General features: G+C 62.1%; 1 protein-coding gene across 1 annotated transcript in view; it reads left to right on the top strand.

Annotated features, from left to right (window-relative positions):
* The window catches only part of NBEAL2 (neurobeachin like 2), a 32,669-nt gene extending 16,957 nt beyond the window's left edge, over window positions 1-15,712 (top strand). The window contains exons 19-55 of the mRNA XM_075492068.1: window positions 403-574; window positions 1,125-1,258; window positions 1,356-1,515; window positions 1,592-1,694; window positions 2,233-2,386; window positions 2,529-2,687; window positions 2,779-2,938; window positions 3,117-3,202; window positions 3,498-4,166; window positions 4,245-4,423; window positions 4,509-4,668; window positions 6,023-6,160; window positions 6,250-6,555; window positions 6,771-6,920; window positions 7,742-7,899; window positions 7,981-8,105; window positions 8,307-8,427; window positions 8,513-8,670; window positions 8,870-9,003; window positions 9,098-9,205; window positions 9,918-10,013; window positions 10,094-10,218; window positions 10,304-10,444; window positions 10,527-10,657; window positions 10,752-10,861; window positions 10,971-11,088; window positions 11,158-11,255; window positions 11,340-11,456; window positions 11,871-11,960; window positions 12,079-12,188; window positions 12,280-12,452; window positions 12,720-12,814; window positions 12,910-13,026; window positions 13,103-13,264; window positions 13,344-13,492; window positions 13,588-13,723; window positions 15,608-15,712. Coding sequence (XP_075348183.1) covers window positions 403-574; window positions 1,125-1,258; window positions 1,356-1,515; window positions 1,592-1,694; window positions 2,233-2,386; window positions 2,529-2,687; window positions 2,779-2,938; window positions 3,117-3,202; window positions 3,498-4,166; window positions 4,245-4,423; window positions 4,509-4,668; window positions 6,023-6,160; window positions 6,250-6,555; window positions 6,771-6,920; window positions 7,742-7,899; window positions 7,981-8,105; window positions 8,307-8,427; window positions 8,513-8,670; window positions 8,870-9,003; window positions 9,098-9,205; window positions 9,918-10,013; window positions 10,094-10,218; window positions 10,304-10,444; window positions 10,527-10,657; window positions 10,752-10,861; window positions 10,971-11,088; window positions 11,158-11,255; window positions 11,340-11,456; window positions 11,871-11,960; window positions 12,079-12,188; window positions 12,280-12,452; window positions 12,720-12,814; window positions 12,910-13,026; window positions 13,103-13,264; window positions 13,344-13,492; window positions 13,588-13,723; window positions 15,608-15,712 — 5,607 coding nt within the window. The remainder of the gene's footprint in view (window positions 1-402; window positions 575-1,124; window positions 1,259-1,355; window positions 1,516-1,591; window positions 1,695-2,232; window positions 2,387-2,528; window positions 2,688-2,778; window positions 2,939-3,116; window positions 3,203-3,497; window positions 4,167-4,244; window positions 4,424-4,508; window positions 4,669-6,022; window positions 6,161-6,249; window positions 6,556-6,770; window positions 6,921-7,741; window positions 7,900-7,980; window positions 8,106-8,306; window positions 8,428-8,512; window positions 8,671-8,869; window positions 9,004-9,097; window positions 9,206-9,917; window positions 10,014-10,093; window positions 10,219-10,303; window positions 10,445-10,526; window positions 10,658-10,751; window positions 10,862-10,970; window positions 11,089-11,157; window positions 11,256-11,339; window positions 11,457-11,870; window positions 11,961-12,078; window positions 12,189-12,279; window positions 12,453-12,719; window positions 12,815-12,909; window positions 13,027-13,102; window positions 13,265-13,343; window positions 13,493-13,587; window positions 13,724-15,607) is intronic.
* Window positions 15,713-15,949: the final 237 nt, after the last annotated feature.

Here is a 15,949-nt window from a genome sequence, read left to right as displayed (position 1 = left end):
CTGGGGTATGGGGCAGGGGTCAGGACCCCAAGGGCTGTTGGATGGCCATGGTGGTTCTGCTGGACCCTACAGGGACTCTGCTACGTTGTATTGGGTCCACCAAGGACCTGCGTGACCCGTGGGCTCGCCAAGGACCTGCCTGACCCATAGGTCCTCGGCATCCAGGGTGGGCACCATTGGTGGTGCAGGGGAACAGGTTCTTTTTGGGGACCTGTTTTAGGTTTGTGCTGTAGGATGGGTCAGGGCACACCCCGATCTTTGCTAGCCACGGGGCCTGGCTCTCCCCAGCTTGGGCTGAGCCCGTGAGCAGGCAGGATGGACGCCGGGTGCATGTGCAACCTCCTCCTCTACGCTGCTGTCACCACGCAGCACCCAGCAAAGCCTCTTGCCTCCCTCCGGCAGGATGTGGTCAACTGCGTGGGTGGGATGGGCGTGCTGCTGCCCCTGCTTGAGCAAGTGGTGTCCAAGAAAGAGGAGCCTGAGAATGAGCAGGAGACCAACGACCTGGTGGGGCCAGAGCTGACGTCCTCCAGGAACGCCCAGGGCATGCTCATCCCGCTGGGCAGGTCCTCAGGTGAGGACCTCGGGGGACGTGGAGTGGGAGCCATCCTGCTCGAGTGGCTGGAGGTAACCCCACTGCCACGTGGGTGCTGCCGGGAGCGGGCTGGTGTCTACCATGGGCATGAGAGGTCTTGCCCAGGGCACCAAGAGTTATGGGGTAATGGAGAAACCATTGACATCTTTTAATGTTGTTTTGCCCTAATTAGTCATAAACAAGCAGTTCTGAGAAGATGAGGGTGGCTGCAGCCTGCTTACCTGTGGCTTGCCTTTGTGTGGAGCCTCTGATGTCCTATAGTAGGGCTGGGTTCATGTAGGAGCCTTCTCATAGGTGAAATGAGCTTTCTGCCAGTACCCAGCTGCTTCTTTCCAAGACGCTCAGGAGGTTTCCACTGAAATTTGGGGGAAATAGGGGAACAGGCTGAACAGTTTGCAGAGAGAAGTTGACCATGGGGTCTCCAGGTTGCCCTCTGCAGGCAGATACCGGCAGCACCGCAGGTTCTGGAGGTGTTCGGGTGGGCACAGGTCTCACAGCTACTGGTGGGGCTCTGCCCTGTGCCTTGCAGAGAGCAGGCTGGAGAGGAACAGCGTGGCCGCCTTCCTGCTGCTGGTGAAGAACTTCATCCAGAACCACCCGGTGAACCAGGAGAGCCTGGTGCAGTGCCACGGGCCGGCCATTATCGGGGCGCTGCTGCAGAAGGTGTGGGGGGCTACCAAAGGCTACCATCCCACAGTCCTCGGAGCCACTTCCCAAGGGGGACACCAGGGCTGCAAGCCTTCCCTCTCGCCCATGGCAGGTCTCCGGTCCGCTGCTGGACATGAGCACGTTGATGGCCTCGCAGATCCTCATGGAGCAGGTGGCTTCCGAGGGCAGCGGGCTCCTGCTACACCTCCTCTACCAGCATCTCCTCTTCGACTTCCGCATCTGGAGCAACAGCGACTTCGCCGTCCGCTTAGGTGGGAACTGGGGGGTCCTTGGGGGTGTTCTCCATCCCAACCGGCCTCCGTGGCTACTCACACCTTCTCCCTGCAGGTCATATCCAGTATCTGGCCAACGTCATCAAGGACCACAAGCAGCGCATCTGCAGGAAGTATGGGGTGCAGTACATCCTCGACTCCATCCGGACGTACTACGGGTGAGCTGCCGCTTGTAGCCGGGATCCCCCAACACTGACGTGGTGGTGGGCTTCACCCCTCGGAGCTGTGGTTTAGGGTAGATACTGTTTGCTTGGGGCAATATCCCCTCTGCCAGCACCTCATGGGATAGTCGTTTGGTGTGGGAGCAAGGTGGTGGGTGCAGGACCTTCCACTCCCCATGGCCATGCCCCATCCCCAAGCCTCCACCCAAAGCTGTGCCTGGTCAGCCCCAAAATCCACTCCAGCAGCAACCAAGAGCGTGGTGGTTTCTGCAACAAGCTGATGCCCTTTTCTTGTCTGACCCGATGCGTTTCTGCGCGCCCGTGATACTGGGGGTGGTCACACCCTGCAGAGACCCAAATGCATGGGGTGGACGTTTCCCGGTGGGCAGGGTTAGCCAGAAGGGATGTCCACATGGCCCGGAGCTCCTCAGGCTTCATGGTGGGATTTGGGATCATGCTGGCAATGGGTGACAAGGGGCAGGAGGGTGGCTGTGCACATCCCCGGAGGGAATGCCCACGCATGTCTGTCCATCAGTACCTCCAGGGAGAAGACCACAGCCACCGACGACATCAAGACGGTGCAGACATCCCTCTTCAGCTTGGTGAAGGATTTCTTCTGCAGGAGCTTCTCTGGGGAGGAGATGCAGAGCTTGCTGAGCTATGTGGCCGGGGCACAGGATGAGCAGCAGGTACGGCACCGAGCCACCTGGGTCCCCAAACACCTCGGTGTGCCATGGGCTGGCCCAGTGCTTGGCAGTGAGTGGGGAGAAGCTGCTGAGGTCCTGGTGGGGCACGTGGAGGGCAGTGGACAACCGACCCCATGTCCTGCAGGTCTGCGGGGCGCTGGAGGTGATCCACAGCCTGTTGAAGGGCTCGCCTGCCCAGGAGCAGCTCTTCGCCTTCCTCTTTGAGCCGGGCCACGTGGAGGTCCTCTTCTCCCTGCTGGTGCAGAAGAAGTTCTCGGATGAAGTGCGGGAGAGGGTCTTCAAGGTGAGGCGGGTCCCCAGTGCCAGCCTCTTGCCATCCCCAGCGGCCGGGGGCTTTGCCGCAGCAGGGTGACCACCCCTCTCTGCCTCTCCAGATCCTCTACAAGATGCTGAAGTACGAGAAGGTCCCCGAGCGCAGCAAGAACCGCCTGAAGCTGAAGGACATCGGGTACCAGGGGCTCATCGCCTGCCTCAGCGACATCCCCGGCTCCGTGCTGCTCTTCCGCTGCCTCTCGGAGCAGGTCCTCGGGGCAGGTACCGCGTGCCCTGCCAAAACCAGGCTGGCCCTGGCCACCCATCCTGAATGCGTGCCATGGGGTCACCACTGGTGGCTTCCCACAAGGCTCAGCTGGTCTTGAGGCTGGGAGCCTTTGGTGGCTTTTGGGGACAGAAGGACCTGTCCCACCACCGTGCTCTCTCTCCTTGTCCACAGACCCCCCCAACTACAAGGACCTGGTGGCCGTGGTTTACCTGTCCCACCGGGCCAAGCTGACTGTCCGGCTCGATATCTGCCGCAAGGTGAGCAGGGCCATGGGCACAAGGGACTGTGACCAAGCGGTCACCCTGGGGCTGAGCTCACCGGAGCCACCCCCGGGCACCCGGCCATGACCAAACGCGGGGACCATGGGGACGGTGGTAACACCCCACGCACAGGGCTGCCGGCACATGGAGGTGGTGCAACCCCAGCACTCCATGATGGTTATGGGGGATCTGGGATGCTCAAGCATCCTGCCCCTCGGAGGGGCCAACCCCCCAAGAGGCTACCAGGAGCTGGGGCAACATCATCGGATCTCTCCCCCGCTTTCTCTTGCAGCTCTTCCACTTGATCTACGCGCAGCAGGACATGGTGAAGCAGCTGGCGAGGTTGGCCGGTTGGCAGGACACGCTCACCAAGCTCTACGTCAAAGAGTCCTACGAGTCCCGCCAGCACAGCCTGAGCATCACGGGCAACGGGGGCTGCCTGGAGCTCCTCCGCCTCTCAGACCCCTCCGGCAAAGAGGGGATGAGCCCGCTGCCGGCTGAGCTGCAGGAGCTGGATGTCTTCCTGCCGCTGGGCTACGAGGCCTCGGACCAGGAGCTCTCCGAGGGCTTCTCCGAACACTCCATCTCCCCGAGAGGCCGCACCAAGTCCTTCCACTCCTACAATTTCAAGTCTTTCGACTCCTCCGACCGGGCCAGCCGCTCGTCCTCGAACCCCGGTGATGGTCCTCCCTTTGATGGTGTTTACCACCCGCTCTCGCCCTTCTCCACCTCACCCTTCGACCTGGGACTCGACCTGGCCAGCACCAGCTCCATCGCCACGGCCGAGAGCGGCACGCAGACCCCCGCTAGCGGCCCCAGCACCCCCTCGCCCCTGGAGAGCTTCAAGCCTTTCCCGGGGATGCGAGCACGCAAGAGCTCCAGCCTCTCAAACGTCCTGGATGAGAGCAGCTACCAGGATGCGCTGCCCAGCGACAACGTTTCCAACACCAGCAACCCCCAGGTGAGCACCAAACCATCGTGCCCACCACCCTGGGCTACGTTGGACACCAGACCTCTCACCCTTCCTCCCCGTTGGCAGCAAACACCCGAGGAGGAGCTGTGCAACCTCCTGACCAACATCGTCTTCTCGGTGACCTGGCGTGGGGTGGAGGGATGGGACGACGTGGCGTGGAGGGAACGCGGGCAGGTCTTCTCTGTCCTCACCAAGCTGGGGACGGCATGCGAGCTGGTGCGGCCCCCTGATGAAATCAAGCGCAGGTGAGTCCTGCCCAGGTCTGGAGCGAGGTCCAGGGGGTGTACCCCAAGGGAGGACCACCCTACGGAGCTGCTTGCTCTCCCGCAGCCTGCTGGAGATGATGCTGGAGTCGGCGTTGACGGACCTGAAGGAGTCGGGGCCGGCCGCCCTGCCCGGTCTCACCCACAACGCCCTCAAGCTGCTGCGGCTGCTCCAGGACTTCTTGTTCTCCGAGGGACACAACAACCAGGCCCTGTGGAGCGAGAAGGTGGGTGGGCGCGAGCAGGGGGCCCTGGTCCCAAACCCGAGCTCTGAACCCTAATTGCTAACCCCTGGCCCCTGATGTTAACCCTGCCCCTAAACCCCGCCCCTGCCTGCAGCCCTTGAACCTAACCTTAGGAAATAACCTGCGCCTTAATATCAAACCCTAATGCTAACACATAACCAGTAAATCCAACCCTAACTCCTAAACCTAACCCTAAACCTTAGCCCTAGCCCCACGCCCTTGCCATAAACCCCAACTCTAACCCGAAACCTTAACCCTCACCCTGCACCCTTGCTATGAAGCCCAATCCTATACCCAGCCCTAACCCCTAATCCTAAACCTTAACCCTAGCCCTACGCCGTTACCATACACACAATCCTATGTTCTAACCCTGTATGCTAAGATCTGACCCTAAAACCTATCCCTAACTCATAACCCGGGGCTTAGGTTAGGGGTTAGGCTAACCCTAACCCTTGCTGTAAACCCTAACCCTGATCCTAAATCCTAACCCCTAATCCTAAACTTTAACCTTAACCCTACACCCTTACCATAAACCCAACCCCCTAGCCCTATACCCTAAGCCCTAACCCTAAACCATAACCCTAACTCATAACCTGTAAATCTAACCCTAACCCTTGCTATAAACCCTAACCATACACTCTTGCTGTAAAACCTAACCCCAATCCTAATTCCTAACCCTAATCCTAAACTTTAACCTTAACCCTACGCCCTTACTGTAAACCCAAACCTAAGCCCTATACCCTAAGCTCTAACCCTAAACCATGACCCTAACTCATAACCATACCTCCTAAATCCTAATCCTAAACCTTACCTCTACACCCTTGCCATAAACCTCAGCCCTAACCCCAATTCTATACCCTAGCCTTAACCCCAATCCCAACCCTTAAACCTAACCCTACAACCTTGCTGTAAACCGAAATCCTAATCCTACACCCTGAGCTCTAACCTTAACTCATAATTTATAAATCTAACCGTACCTCCTAAATACTAATCCTAAACCTTAACCCTACATCCTTGCCATAAACTTCAGCCCTAACCCCAATCCTCTACCCTAGCCCTAACCCCGGTCCTAACCCTTAACCCTAACCCTACACCCTTACCATAAACCCATACGCTAAGCCCCAACCTATAACGCTGATGCCAAACCCCAGCTCGTTCGCATTCGGGTTACGGGCTGGACCTCTGCCCTACCCCTAAACCCTGATCCTAACCCCTACCCGTAACCCAAAGCCGAGGGTGGCTGGGTGATGGGGACAGACCTGGTGGCTTTGCACCCGGCCGGCTGGAGAAGCGGGGGGGTGCGTGGCTGGGCGGGGGGCTCACTGTGCCCCCCCAGATCTACGAGGGGGTGAGCAGTCTGCTGGACAAGCTGGGCGTCTGGTACCACCTGGCCAACGGCACCTCCGACCTCAAGGAGATGGCCCAGACGGGTCTACGCATCCTCGTGGGCTACATCATGCTGCAGGACCCCCAGGTGAGTCAACCCTTCCTGGGGCTCGGGGTGAGACCCCAGCCCTTGGGGCAGGGCAGGTGACCCCATCCGATGTCCCATGTCCCCCCCAGCTGCACTCGCTGGCATACGTGAAGCTGCACAGCCTGCTGCAGACCGCCTCGGCCCCCAAAAAGGACGAGGCTTGCTACCTGCTGGGCAAGCTGGAGACCCCGCTGCGACGTTCGCTGGACGCCAAGTCGGAGACCTTCTCCTGGTTGGTGCCCATCGTCCGGACGCTCATGGACCAGTGCTACGAGACCCTGCAGCTGCAGCTCTTCCTGCCCTCGCTGCCCCCCACCAACGGCAGCCCCACTTTCTATGAGGACTTCCAGCTCTTCTGCACCACCCCGGAGTGGAGGGGCTTCATCGAGAAGCATGTGGGTGCCGTGGGGCATGGGGTGGCATCGCTGCTGGGGGAACACCTTCCCAGGCTTAGAGATGGGTCTGTGCTGTGGCAGGGTCCCCGTGTCACCACCGGGTTGGGACAGCCTGCAGGGTGACCTCCAGGGCAGGGATGCTCATAGCCTGGATGATGGTTGCTGGGTGCCAAGCCCTACAAACATCTCCCCTCTTGTCCCGGTTCTCTCCGTAGGTGCAGCCCACCATGGCCCAGTTTGAGATGGACACCTTCGCCAAGAGCCACGACCACATGTCCAATTTCTGGAACGCTTGCTACGATGCCATGATGAGCAGCTCCCAGCGGCGGGAGCAGGAGAAGGCAGCCAGCCGCAAGATGTTCCAGGTACTGCCTGTTCCTCGCCCCTGGGATGTCACCCTGGGGATCTGCTCCTCATCCTGGGGATGTGCTCCTCACCCCAGGGATGTCACCCAGGGGGTGTGCTCCTCACTCTGGGGATGTCATCCTAGGGATGTGCTCCTCTCCCTGGGGATATTAATCCTGGGGATGTGCTCCTCATCCCGAGGATGTCATCCTGCGGACATCCTCCTCACCCTGGGGACATGGTCCTCAGGATGTGCTCCTCATCCTGGGGACATCATCCTGGGGACGTGCTCCTCAGCCCAAGGACGTCACCCTGGGGACATGCTCCTCGCTCTGGGGATGTCATCCTGAGGACATGCTCCTCACCCCTGGGGACATTAATCCTGGGGATGTGCTCTTCATCCCAGGGACGTCATCCTGGGGACATGCTCCTTACTCTGGGGATGTCATCCTGAGGACGTGCTCCTCACCCTGGGGACATTAATCCTGGGGATGTGCTCTTCATCCCAGGGACGTAATCCTGGGGACATGCTCCTTACCTTGGGGACATGCCCTCAGGAAGTGCTCCTCACCCTGGGGACATTGTTATGGGAATGTGTTCCTCATCCCAGGAACATCACCCCAAGGGTATGCTCATCGCGCTGGGGATGTGCTCCTCGCACTGGGGACACGCTCCTCACCCAGGGACATCATCCTGGGGACGTGCTTCTCACCCCAACTCCATCGTCCTGGGGACATTCTCCTTGCCCTGGGGATGTTACCTCATGGACATGCTCCTCGCCTTGGGGATGTCCCCAAGCCCCCAGCCATGCTGTCACTTCACTCTCCTGCTCCCTTGGCAGGAGCTGGTGCTGGAGCCGGCGGCGAAGCGCTCCAAGGCAGAAAACGCCCGGCACGCCAACGTGCTCAAGCAGGCCAACAACCACCACAGCACCGTGCTGAAGCAGTGGCGGTCCCTGTGCCGCCTCCTCACCTCGCCCCGCTCCGCCTGGGCTGACCGGTGAGCCCTCGCCTCAGTCTCCGGGGAGGGGTGGCATGGCTGGGGGTCCCTGGGGTGCCTCACCCGCCGCCTGCCCCCCAGGAACCCACCGGAGGTTCGCTGGAAACTGTCAAGTGCCGAGACCTACTCCCGGATGAGGCTGAAGCTGGTGCCCAACCTGAATTTTGACCAACACTTGGAGGCCAGTGCCCTACGGGACAACCTGGGTGAGGCTGATGGGAGTGGGGCACCCAGGGGTTCCCCCCCCATGGCAAGGAGGTGCCACCGGTTGGATGCACGCGGTGGGGTTGAGCTGGCAGCTGTCATGGACCCCGTTGGGGTTGCAGGGCGGGATGGGGAACCTTCGCAGGACTCGTCCTCCAGCCGTGGGTGGCTGGGGGTGTCTGCTGACCCCCTCCTTGTTTCAGGAGCCGACCACCTCCACAACCCCACCGAGTCCCTCCCGCTCGCCATGGCCAAGGAGGCCAAGGTGAGCGAGCTGGAGGATGACCAGCTGGCTGAGGAGGACCTCCCTGTCCTGGACAACCAGTGAGTGTCCCCATCCCCTGCCGTGGCACTGGCTCGCCCAGGCTGGGGGTGTCACCGGAGTCTCCTCACCACCGGTGTCACCCAGGTCTGAGCCTAAGGAGCAGAACCAGCGGGAGAAGCTGGTGGTCTCAGAGGACTGCGAGCTCATCACGACGGTGGCCGTCGTCCCTGGCCGCCTGGAGGTGACGACCCAGCATGTCTACTTCTACGATGGCAGCAGCGAGAAGGAGGAGACGGAGGGAGGTAACAGCACGTGCTCTTTGGGGGGTCCCTGCAGCAAGATGGGGTGAGGAACCCCTCCACCCATCCCATCTCCTCCAGAAGCCCATCACGCCAGGTCCTGGCCATTTGGGGCGATGCTGGCCTGAATCCCTGCCTTGGGATTTGGGGTCCAGCTGGACAGTGATGCCCACCGGGCTCTGTGCCCCCTCCATCTTGGCAGGGATCGGTTACGACTTCAAGCGCCCCTTGTCCCACCTGCGAGAGGTCCACCTGCGCCGCTACAATCTGCGCCGCTCCGCGCTCGAGCTCTTCTTCATCGACCAGGCCAACTACTTCCTCAACTTCAAAAAAAAGGTGGTGGCACCCTTTTCTCCTACCCCAAACCCCTCCCCGGGCCACGGCACTGCCCAGGCTCCGGCCACTCCACGTCCTGCCTGCGTCCCCCCAGGTGAGAAACAAGGTGTACTCCTCCATCCTCGGCCTGCGTCCCCCCAACCAGATCTACTTCGGCAGCCGGTCGCCCCAGGAGCTGCTGAAAGCCTCGGGGCTCACCCAGGTACCGGCCCCACCTTGCCCACCCCTGCCCCATATCTCTCCTTCCCAGATGGCAAGCATGGGTTGGAGATGACCATGGGACCAGGGATGGCTGTGGGATGGAGATGGCCATGGGACCTGGGATGGTCAAGGGACCAGGGATGGCCATGGGATGGGGATGGCTGTGGGACCTGGGATGGTCATGGGATCAGGGATGGCCGTGGGATGGGGACATCCATGGCACCAGGGATGGCCACGGGAACAGGGACGTCTGTGGGACCAGGAATGGCCATGGGATGGGGACATCCATGGCACCAGGGATGGCCACGGGAACAGGGACGTCTGTGGGACCAGGAATGGCCATGGGATGGGGACATCCATGGCACCAGGGATGGCCACGGGAACAGGGACGTCTGTGGGACCAGGAATGGCCATGGGATGGGGACAGCCATAGCACCAGGGGTGGCCACGGGAACAGGGACGTCTGTGGGACCAGGGATGGTCTGGAACCAGGGATGGCCATGGGATGGGGATGGCCATGGGACCAGGGATGGCCATGGGATGGAGATGGCCATGGGAACAGGGACGTCCGTGGGACCTGTGATGGTCATGGGACCAGGGATGGCCATGGGATGGAGATGGCCATAGGACCAGGGATGGCTGTGGGAGGGTGGGGGTGCCTGCCCCCTCTTCTGCCCCCCCAGCCCATCTCAACCACCCTCCCTTCACTCCAGAAATGGGTCCTGCGGGAGATCTCCAACTTCGAGTACCTCATGCAGCTGAACACGATCGCGGGACGCACCTACAACGACCTCTCCCAGTACCCCGTGGTGAGCCCCCCGTGTGTGTCCCCACCCCCCAGCGAGCCCAGGACCCCCCCTAGGCTCACCCACCTCCTGCACCCACCCAGTTCCCCTGGATCCTGCGGGATTACGTCTCGGAGACCCTCGACCTCACCAACCCGGCCGTATTTCGGGACCTGTCCAAGCCCATCGGGGTGGCCAACGAGCGGCACGCCCGGGACGTGAAGGAGAAGTGAGTGTGTTCCCAAAAAAGGAGGGACGGGGGACATGGGGACCGCCTGGCCGGCTCCCGGTGGACCACCAGACCTCACCTGCAGGTATGAGAGCTTCGAGGACCCCACGGGCACCGTGGACAAATTCCACTACGGCACGCACTACTCCAACGCGGCGGGCGTCATGCACTACCTGATCCGCACCGAGCCCTTCACCACCCTCCACATCCAGCTGCAGAGCGGCAGGTGGGCACCGGGCGGGGGGACCCTGGGGAGGGGACCTAGCGGGGGGACGAGCGGGCTCCGACCGGGTGTCCTGTGCCACCAGGTTTGACTGCTCGGACCGGCAGTTCCATTCGGTGCCGGCGGCGTGGCAAGCCCGCATGGAGAACCCCGTGGACGTCAAGGAGCTCATCCCCGAGTTCTTCTATTTCCCCGAGTTCCTGGAGAACCAGAATGGTATGGGGCACCCATCGTCCCCACCATGGGGACAGCACCCATGGGAGCATGGCAGGGGTCGGTGTCCCTCACCGCCTGCCTGCCCTGCCTGCAGGCTTCGACCTGGGCTGCCTGCAGCTCTCCAACGAGAAGGTGGGCGACGTGGTGCTGCCCCGGTGGGCGCACTCCCATGAGGACTTCATCTACCAGCACCGTAAAGCCTTGGTGAGATGGTGGAGCCCATCCCAATCCCTCCTCTGCTCTCACCCCGGGGGGGTCGTTATGGGGGGCGGCGGGCGTTCCTGGTCCTCCCTGATGCCCCATCCTTGGACAGGAGTCGGAGTATGTCTCGGCCCACCTCCACGAGTGGATTGACCTCATTTTTGGGTACAAGCAACGAGGCCCGGCCGCTGTGGAGGCCCTCAATGTCTTCTACTACTGCACCTACGAGGGTGAGCTGCGGGGCAGGGAGGTGGGGGGACACCTGCCAGGTGGCCCCCCATGACCATCCCCATCCCCAGGGGCCGTGGACCTGGACGCCATCGCTGACGAGACGCAGAGGAAGGCTCTGGAGGGCATCATCAGCAACTTTGGGCAGACGCCCTGCCAACTGCTCAAGGTAGCTCATACCCCACCTCCCCCCAAAAATAGCCCCTTTTGGGGGGCCACCCCCCTTCTCATGGGTTCCCTCACCCCCCTCCAGGAGCCCCATCCTGCCCGACTGTCAGCAGAGAGCGCTGCCCGGAGGCTAGCCCGCCTCGACACCCGCTCGCCCAACGTCTTCGAGAACCTGGACCAGCTCAAGTCCTTCTTCGTGGAGGTGAGGACATCCCTGAGGGGTCCCTGGCCAGGACTGGGGTGGTGGTGGTGGCCAGGAGGCCACCTCCATGGGATGGAGAAGGGGGTGAGGATGGAGATGGAGAAGGGGGTGAGGATGGGGATGGAGAAGGGGGTGAGGGTGGAGATGGAGAAGGGGGTGAGGGTGGGGATGGAGAAGGGGATGAGGGTGGGGATGGAGAAGGGGGTGAGGGTGGGGATGGAGAAGGGGGTGAGGGTGGGGATGGAGAAGGGGGTGAGGATGGGGATGGAGAAGGGGGTGAGGGTGGGGATGGAGAAGGGGGTGAGGATGGGGATGGAGAAGGGGATGAGGGCGGAGATGGAGAAGAGGATGAGGGCGGGGACGGAGAAGGGGATGAGGGTGGGGATGGAGACACCAGTTGCTGTCTCCCTGCAGGGCATCAGCGATGGGGTAGCCCTGGTGCAAGCCGTGGTCCCCAAGAACCAGGCACACTCCTTCATCACTCAGGGATCACCCGACATCCTGGTGAGTGTGGGGAAACTGAGGCACGGGTGCGTGCTGCTGACCTGAGGGGACCGGGACCAAACCCCAGGAGGGCTCCAGTGGTGGTAGCTGTGTCACCTCCATCTCCATCTCTTCCCAGGTCACCGTGAGTGCCAACGGCTTGTTGGGGACCCACAACTGGTTGCCCTATGACAAGAACATCTCCAACTACTTCAGCTTCACCAAAGACCCCACCGTCTCCAACACAAAGTGAGTTGACGCATGGTCCCCAGGGATGGTCTCCAAAGGTGCCACCAGCCCACCCGTGGCTCTGCCACCATCCCATGTCCCTTCCCACCAGGACCCAGCGCTTTCTGCAGGGCCCCTTCGCGCCGGGCGCGGACCTGTGCTCCCGCACGCTGGCGGTGTCCCCCGATGGGAAGCTGCTCTTCAGCGGGGGACACTGGGACAACAGCCTCCGCGTCACCTCGCTGGCCAAAGGGAAGGTCGTTGGGCACATGACCCGGCACATAGGTACGTCCTCCTCCAACGATGAAGGTCCGATGATGCCCCAGTGGGTTTGCAGGGGGGAGGCAGGGGATGTAGGAGCGGGTAGGGGACATCTCCCGGTGTCCCCCATCTTCTGGGGACAGTCCAGGCTCCGTCACGGAGCCGGGCTGGGGTTAGGGTTAGCAGCATCTCCACACCCCAAAACACATCTTGGTGCCATCTCACGAGGTTGGGGTACCAAGCACGGTGGGACGGGACCAGCAGCTCATGGTGTCCCTCTGGGTGTCACAGATGTTGTCACCTGCCTGGCGCTTGACCTCTGCGGCATCTACCTCATTTCTGGGTCCCGGGACACCACCTGCATGGTGTGGCAGGTCCTACAGCAGGTAGGGGGTTGACCCTTACCCCCACGCTCCGGATGGGGTGGCTTGCAGTGGGCACTGCCACCAGGTCACTGAGGTCCCCGTGTCCCCAACGCCAGGGTGGGTTTTCCAGCGGCTTGGCTCCCAAACCCATCCAGGTCCTGTACGGCCACGATGCCGAGGTGACGTGCGTGGCCATCAGCACCGAGCTGGACATGGCGGTGTCGGGCTCCAAGGTGAGCTGGGGTGGTGGGGTGGGTGGCAGGGTGGGCAGTGCCACCATCACCACCCCACGTCCCCTTCCTCCCGTAGGATGGCACCATCATCATCCACACCATCCGCCGGGGTCTCTTCATTCGGTCCCTGCGGCCGCCCAGCGAGACCTCACCACCCGCCGTCCTCTCCTACCTGGCCGTGGGGCCGGAGGGGCAGGTGGTCGCCCAGACCACCGTGGGTCAACGAGCCTGCTTGAAGGTATGGCCAGGTTGTCCCTGTGTCCTCCCCGTCGTCACCGTCAGCGTGTGTGTGTCCCCCTCTTTGCTCTGTCTTTCAGGACAGGTTTGCGTTGCACCTCTACTCGGTGAACGGGAAGCACCTCTCCTCCGTCCCGCTGGACGAGGAGGTGACGGCCATGTGCCTGACGGAGGAGTTCGTGGTGCTGGGGACCATGCAGTGCGGGCTGGAGATCCGTGACCTCCAGAGGTGAGGGCTACCGCCCGCCTTGTCCCACCCCAACCACCCCGCTGGGGTGCCTGGAGGGCTCGAGGGGTCCCATCCCACCACTCGTCTTCTGACAGCCTCAGGGCGGCCGTGCCCCCCGTGCCCATGCGGGTGCCCGTCCACAGCGTGTCCGTCACCAAGGAGAAGAGTCACATCTTGGTGGGGTTGGAGGATGGCAAGCTCATCGTGGTGGGGGCTGGGCAGCCCGCCGAGGTGAGCGTGGACCCTCACCCCAGGTGGCGGTGGGGCTGGGGGCAGTCATGCCTTGGTGACCACTGGGTGCTGCTGGGCTGGGGACCTCTGCTTGTCCTCCTTGCTCTCAAGGGGAACAGAGGTGGGGTGGGGTGGGGTGGGATGGGGGAGATATGGGGAAAGGGATATGGGAAAGGGAGGGGATGGAGGTGGAGATGGAGATAGGGAACAGGGTGGAGATAGGGAAGGGGATGAAGATGGACATGGAGGTAGGGAAGGGGATGGAGATGGAGGTAGAGATAGGGAAGGGGGTGGAGATGGAGATAGGGAAGGGGAAGGAGGTGGAGATGGAGATAGGGAAGGAGGTGGAGATAGAGATAGGGAACGGGGTGGAGAGAGGTGGAGACAGGGAAGGGGAACGGGGTGGAGATGGAGATGGAGATAGGGAACGGGGTGGAGATAGGGAAGAGGATGAAGATGGAGATGGAGGTAGGGAACGGGGTGGAGATAGGGAAGAGGATGAAGATGGAGATGGAGGTAGGGAACGGGGTGGAGATAGGGAAGAGGATGAAGATGGAGATGGAGGTAGGGAACGGGGTGGAGATGGAGATGGAGGTAGGGAAGGAGATGGAGATAGGGAAGGAGGTGGAGATATCTGGAGATAGGGAACGGGGTGGAGAGAGGTGGAGACAGGGAAGGGGAAGGGGGTGGAGATGGAGATAGGGAAGGCGGTGGCGGGTAGATGGCGATGAGGAAGGTGTTGGGAAAGGGATGGGGGTGCAGATGGGGAAGGGGATGGTGATGGGAGAAGGGATGGGGACAGGGATTTGGAAGGGGAAGAGGGTGGGTGGAGCAAAGGCTGGGGTTTGGGAGGGGCTGGGTGATGGGGAAGGGGATGGGGGTGCTGGGTGTTTGGAAGAGGATGGGGATGGAGAAGGGGGTGAGGATGGGGATGGAGAAGGGGATGAGGATGGAGATGGAGAAGTGGATGAAGGTGGAGATGAAGAACGGGGTGAGGATGAACATGGAGAAGGGGGTGATGGTGGGGATGGAGAAGGGGATGAGGATGGAGATGGAGAAGGGGGTGAGGGTGGAGATGGAGAAGGGGGTGAGGATGAACATGGAGAGGGGGGTGATGGGATGGAGAAGGGGATGAGGATGAACATGGAGAAGGGGGTGATGGTGGGGATGGAGAAGGGGATGAGGATGGAGATGGAGAAGGGGGTGAGGGTGGAGATGGAGAAGGGGGTGAGGATGAACATGGAGAGGGGGGTGATGGGATGGAGAAGGGGATGAGGATGGAGATGGAGAAGGGGGTGAGGGTGGGGATGGAGAAGAGCATGAGGGTGGAGATGGAGAAGGGGGTGAGGATGAACATGGAGAAGGGGGTGAGGGGATGGAGAAGGGGATGAGGATGGAGATGGAGAAGGGGGTGAGGGTGGAGATGGAGAAGGGGGTGAGGGTGGGGATGGAGAAGGGGGTGAGGGTGGGGGTGGAGAAGGGGGTGAGGATGGGGGTGGAGAAGGGGGTGAGGATGAAGATGGAGAAGGGGGTGAGGGTGGGGATGGAGAAGGGGGTGAGGATGAAGATGGAAAAGGGGATGATGGTGGGGGTGGAGAAGGGGGTGAGGGTGGAGATGGAGAAGGGGGTGAGGATGAAGATGGAAAAGGGGATGATGGTGGGGGTGGAGAAGGGGGTGAGGGTGGGGGTGGAGAAGGGGGTGAGGGTGGAGATGGAGAAGGGGATGAGGGTGGGGATGGAGAAGGGGGTGAGGGTGGGGATGGAGAACGAGGTGAGGATGAAGATGGAGAAGGGGGTGATGGTGGGGGTGGAGAAGGGGGTGAGGGATGAGAGGGGATGTGGCGGGGCCCGGGTGCTGGGGCGGGTGCTCATCCCCGCCCCCAGGTGCGGCCAGGCCAGTTCCCCCGGCGGCTCTGGCGCTCCTCCCGGCACATCTCCCAGGTCTCGGCCGGCGAGACCGAGTACAACCCCGCCGAGGGCAAGTGCTAGGGGCTGCCCCCCCCCGGGTGCCCCCGCAGCGCGGCGGGGGGGGGCCCTGCGCCCCGCGGAGCCGGGGGGGTCGGGGAGCCCCCGCGCCGCCCGCTCAGCCCCATCGCCCGTGGCCTTATCCAGCCCCCCGTGGGGTGGGGTGGGGGGGCGCGGAATCCCCCCCCCCCCCCCCCCCCCCCAGATTTTAGGGGGACGCGTCCCCCCTTCCCGCAGGGGGGACGGGGGAGAGGAGGAGGC

This window comes from Mycteria americana, chromosome 2 (assembly GCF_035582795.1).
Source record: "Mycteria americana isolate JAX WOST 10 ecotype Jacksonville Zoo and Gardens chromosome 2, USCA_MyAme_1.0, whole genome shotgun sequence".
NCBI lineage: Eukaryota > Metazoa > Chordata > Aves > Ciconiiformes > Ciconiidae > Mycteria > Mycteria americana.
The sequence above is the reverse complement of the archived record's forward strand: the minus strand, read 5'-3'. Positions and strand labels throughout refer to the sequence as shown.